The following is a 3,937-nucleotide window of genomic DNA, read 5'->3' on the forward strand; positions in this document are numbered from 1 at the left end:
ATTATTAATAAAGCTTAATCGGCAGCAAAACGATCACATTGCACTTATCAGCGCCATGACCAAAATAATGTGCAAAGTCGAAGTCGTAGCTAGTTATAGCTGCTTGGTATGATACGCGTACGGTGCACAAATTCGCCAATTCGTTTTAATGAGATAATTATTTCATTATAATGAGATATGTCGTTTTAATGAGATATTTAGCTTATTATAATGAGATATTATCTCGTTTTAATGAGATAAAAAATATTTTTCCCATGTCCCTTCCCGGGCTCCGTATTTCTCTCTAATCGTGGGACACATCAATCTGTTAATTTTATTCACTGTATTTTTACATTCATTTATTTATTTTCATTTTGCCCTTGTGCCCTGTGCTCGTCTTGTCTCTAGTTATACACTTGAAACATCACATTCCTTCATACTCTATTGATGATTATACAGAATTAGTCAACCAACTTATACTAAGACTTAATTCAGTTGTAAGAGAGGCTTACCTTTACAATTCACGCTTTTTAATAAGCTTCTCATTTTCAAATGTCACATAGAAATAGTTTTACCTTCAATAGTGTTCAAACTGTCAATTTTTTTAAAATTGCAACGATTATAATATTGTTTCCAGATGTAATATCCTCCATAATGTTGTATTGTTTATTTTTTTGTATACATTCAAGCATGTGAAATGAATAAAATTCATTTCGAATTCAAATATATGAATTTTCCAAGATAGATTTTCATCAATAGGCTTACCCTCCAAGTTTTGTAAAATTTACAAGTTTTATAATTTTCCCACTGACTTTCAGGATTAAATTATCAATTGGAGTTTTGGATGAGTTTGATGGTTTACTATGAAAAATAAATACACAATTTGACTTCTCGGCATTGAAACACGGTCTATTACTTCTTAACCAGCATGACACCTTTTCCTAACTCATTATTCCTAAGATTCGTTATTCCGAAAATTTTTTATTTTCCGTTCTATAGCATTTTCGGAACTATCAACCTTTGGAATAACGAACTCTTATGTTTGGAAAAATTAACCATACTTCATTTTCAGAATTGAATCATCGTATAAACAAACTTCGGAATTATGCAGCAAATATCCGGGATTTCGAACCATAGCTATTTTATTTTCAGAAATACGAACCGGAGGGGAAACAAACTTTCAGGAAAACGACTAATAGAAGCCAATCTATCCGTCATTAGAACTGATGGGGTATCAAAACACGATTGCAGCAAAGGTTACCGAAAAATCTACTCATTTGTACTCGAGAAATTTCAAAACCATACAAAAAAAATAAAGTAAATAAATCACGATCGTAAAACGTCATCGTAATAGTTGCACAATAAGGCTATTTTGAAACCTCCCTAGGATTATTTTTCGAAAGTCTTAGCTATCGTGCCCAATATGCTTCGAGCATGGTCACATCTATAATATGATGGCGTGGATCCTAATCAAATGATTGGTTGAAAGCGTACACGTGACCAGCCATTTATTTTGCCTAACGCGTAATTTGTAAAGTGACCGGTCATTATCCTATTCTAATGACCGGTCACTAGTAAAATCATGTTATAAAACATCATTTTATAAAACAAATAAAACAAAATCTTATAAACAAATAATACACATCATTTTGTTCGTGCATTGGTAAAATTACCCACACCCGGTACCTTAAAAACAGTTCAAACACCCTTTATTTGTATACTATTCCATAGAACAGACAATTATTTCTGGAATTATTGGATGCACCTCCCCCCCCCCCCCAAAGGCACCCTACCTGTAAAAGGTAAAAGCATTTGTTCGCGAATGATGGAGCTATATAAATATGCAGGTAGCTAAATTGAGTAACTAGATGTAAGGGCACAATGAAAGTCCATGTAAATCATCATCATTAGAACCACAATCCAGACCTAACATATCCCCCCTAAAAATATTCTCATCTGATTTTCTTTGAATTCTTTAATCGTAAGTGGCAAAACGTGCACACAGTCCGTTCCAAATTCTCAAGATAAATTTTGTAATGGCTTCACGGATATCCTTCAGTCTATACATGTAGATGTAAGGGTTCATGGCGGAGCTACTCCAGAGAAAGAGACAGACTGTCCTGTAGATCAGGTAGTGGGGCTCGAAGTCGGCTCGGTAGAGCATTTCGACGATGAGGAGGGGTATGAAGAAGATGATGTAGAAGAGGAAAGTGATAAAGACAGTTTGTACGAGGTTGATTAGATGGCGGTTCCGCGCGTTGATTCGGTTGACCGGCGGGACGGTCTCGTCGTTGGACGCTCCGGCGACTCGCTTGTTAGAGACACGCACTATGTTGACAATCTTGACGTAGCAGATGAGCGATATCAGCCAGGACAGGGCTGTGATTGAGAAGACAGCGACGGCGAATCTGAGCGTCTCGTCACTCCCGTTGACGTAGCAAACACCGAGGCGAGGTTGGAAGGTGAAACCATGGATAAAGAAGAGCGGTATCAACGAAACGGAGATGAAAACCAACCAACCCGTAATGGTCATGGTGACGACGAGAATTTGGTTCCACGTAGCGCTTTCTCTCTTGGACATGATGCCACAGAGACCGTTGACTGAGATGAGGGCACTAAAGAGACACGAAGTCAGTGATGATGCGATGCCGTAGGTCAGCATCCCACGACAGACTGTAAAGCTCGGCCAGGGTATGGTCGTGTAGAAGGTGATGATTGAATAAGGACCGTTAAGGGCACACGTTAAGAAATCTAGAAGGGCAAGACTAAAAAGAAGCGCATTGGCTCGCTTGTGAAGACGCTTCTTTGTTGCAATTGCAACAAGGACCAGTCCATTGGCAACGACACCCAGAAGAGTTAAGACGCCAGTTGTGACGGCGACAAATATATCCACTTCAGGAAATATTGTCTGGTTTGCGCCTATCACTCGCATCATAATGACTTCTTGAAGAGCACGACTTGTTGAATTTCTCGACTTCTTGAATTGAAATCAGATTGTCAGCGGATCGATGCAGTTGCTTGTCTTTTCGAAGTATCGCAGTAGTGATACGGAACCTCTGTATTACAATACTTTCTTCGCGATGGTGTACCTGCACTTTCCTTTTTAGCTAGACGTCGCATGTGAATATATTGATATATGTATACAAAACAGCATTGATGTTCACAGATCACAGCTTTACTTGCTTTTATGTTCCGATTCGCGGTTCAATCGGCGGGGCGTGGGATGACGACGAATAACGAGGCATGATGAAGGATGACGACGAATAACGAGGCATGATGAAGGATGACGATGGGTGACGAAGGGTGAAGACGTTTCGGCCTTTGGAAACCTGAGGTGAAAAAAGGAAGCATATAGTGATATAAATATAGATAGGTTAATGATATATATTTATTTTGAAAACGAGTATTATTTTTTTTAACTTTTCTGTATAAATGTTATAAACGATGTAAATATGTTCATGTTTTTCAGGGCCCCATGGAAGGCCACTAATTATTGGTAAATGGGCTACTCTGTCAAAAGATTAGAAATAAATTAAATATATTTTAAATTTTTTTTAACAAAAAAAATCATCGATTCGGGCAGAAAACATAACAAAGAAAAATAACAGAGACATACAACTGTATTCTTGAACTGTAGGTGACTTCTAAAGTAATGATAATATAACCTTAAGATTAAGAAGATATCATGATCACCTTAAGAAGGAGGCATTTCCAGTAACAGTATGACAGGCCCATGCAAACTTTACCAACAGCTGAAAAATAATAATGCCATTGTCAGGTTATACCAGCAGTCCCTTAGGAGTTAACGATTTTCAATTTTTATATTTACACATTTGTTTCATATTTAGTTTTGATTTTTAATTAAGATATAATATGTTTTCCCTTAAAATACCATGTCGTTGCCGTAGCAACGAAAATGTTTTAGCCTAATATAACGCTCAATAACCAAAAATTGCGA

At 37.4% G+C, this 3,937-nt stretch overlaps 1 protein-coding gene across 1 annotated transcript; it reads right to left on the reverse strand.

The window, feature by feature from the left end:
- Positions 1-1,954: 1,954 nt before the first annotated feature.
- Positions 1,955-2,914, reverse strand: LOC105439866 (adenosine receptor A2a-like). The gene has a single exon (XM_011669387.2). It carries the CDS (start codon positions 2,912-2,914, stop codon positions 1,955-1,957), a length of 960 nt encoding a protein of 319 aa, XP_011667689.1.
- Between the last annotated feature and the right edge of the window lie 1,023 nt (positions 2,915-3,937).

This window comes from Strongylocentrotus purpuratus, unplaced genomic scaffold, assembly GCF_000002235.5.
Source record: "Strongylocentrotus purpuratus isolate Spur 01 unplaced genomic scaffold, Spur_5.0 spur5_scaffold_13, whole genome shotgun sequence".
In the NCBI taxonomy this organism is placed as follows: Eukaryota; Metazoa; Echinodermata; class Echinoidea; order Camarodonta; family Strongylocentrotidae; genus Strongylocentrotus; species Strongylocentrotus purpuratus.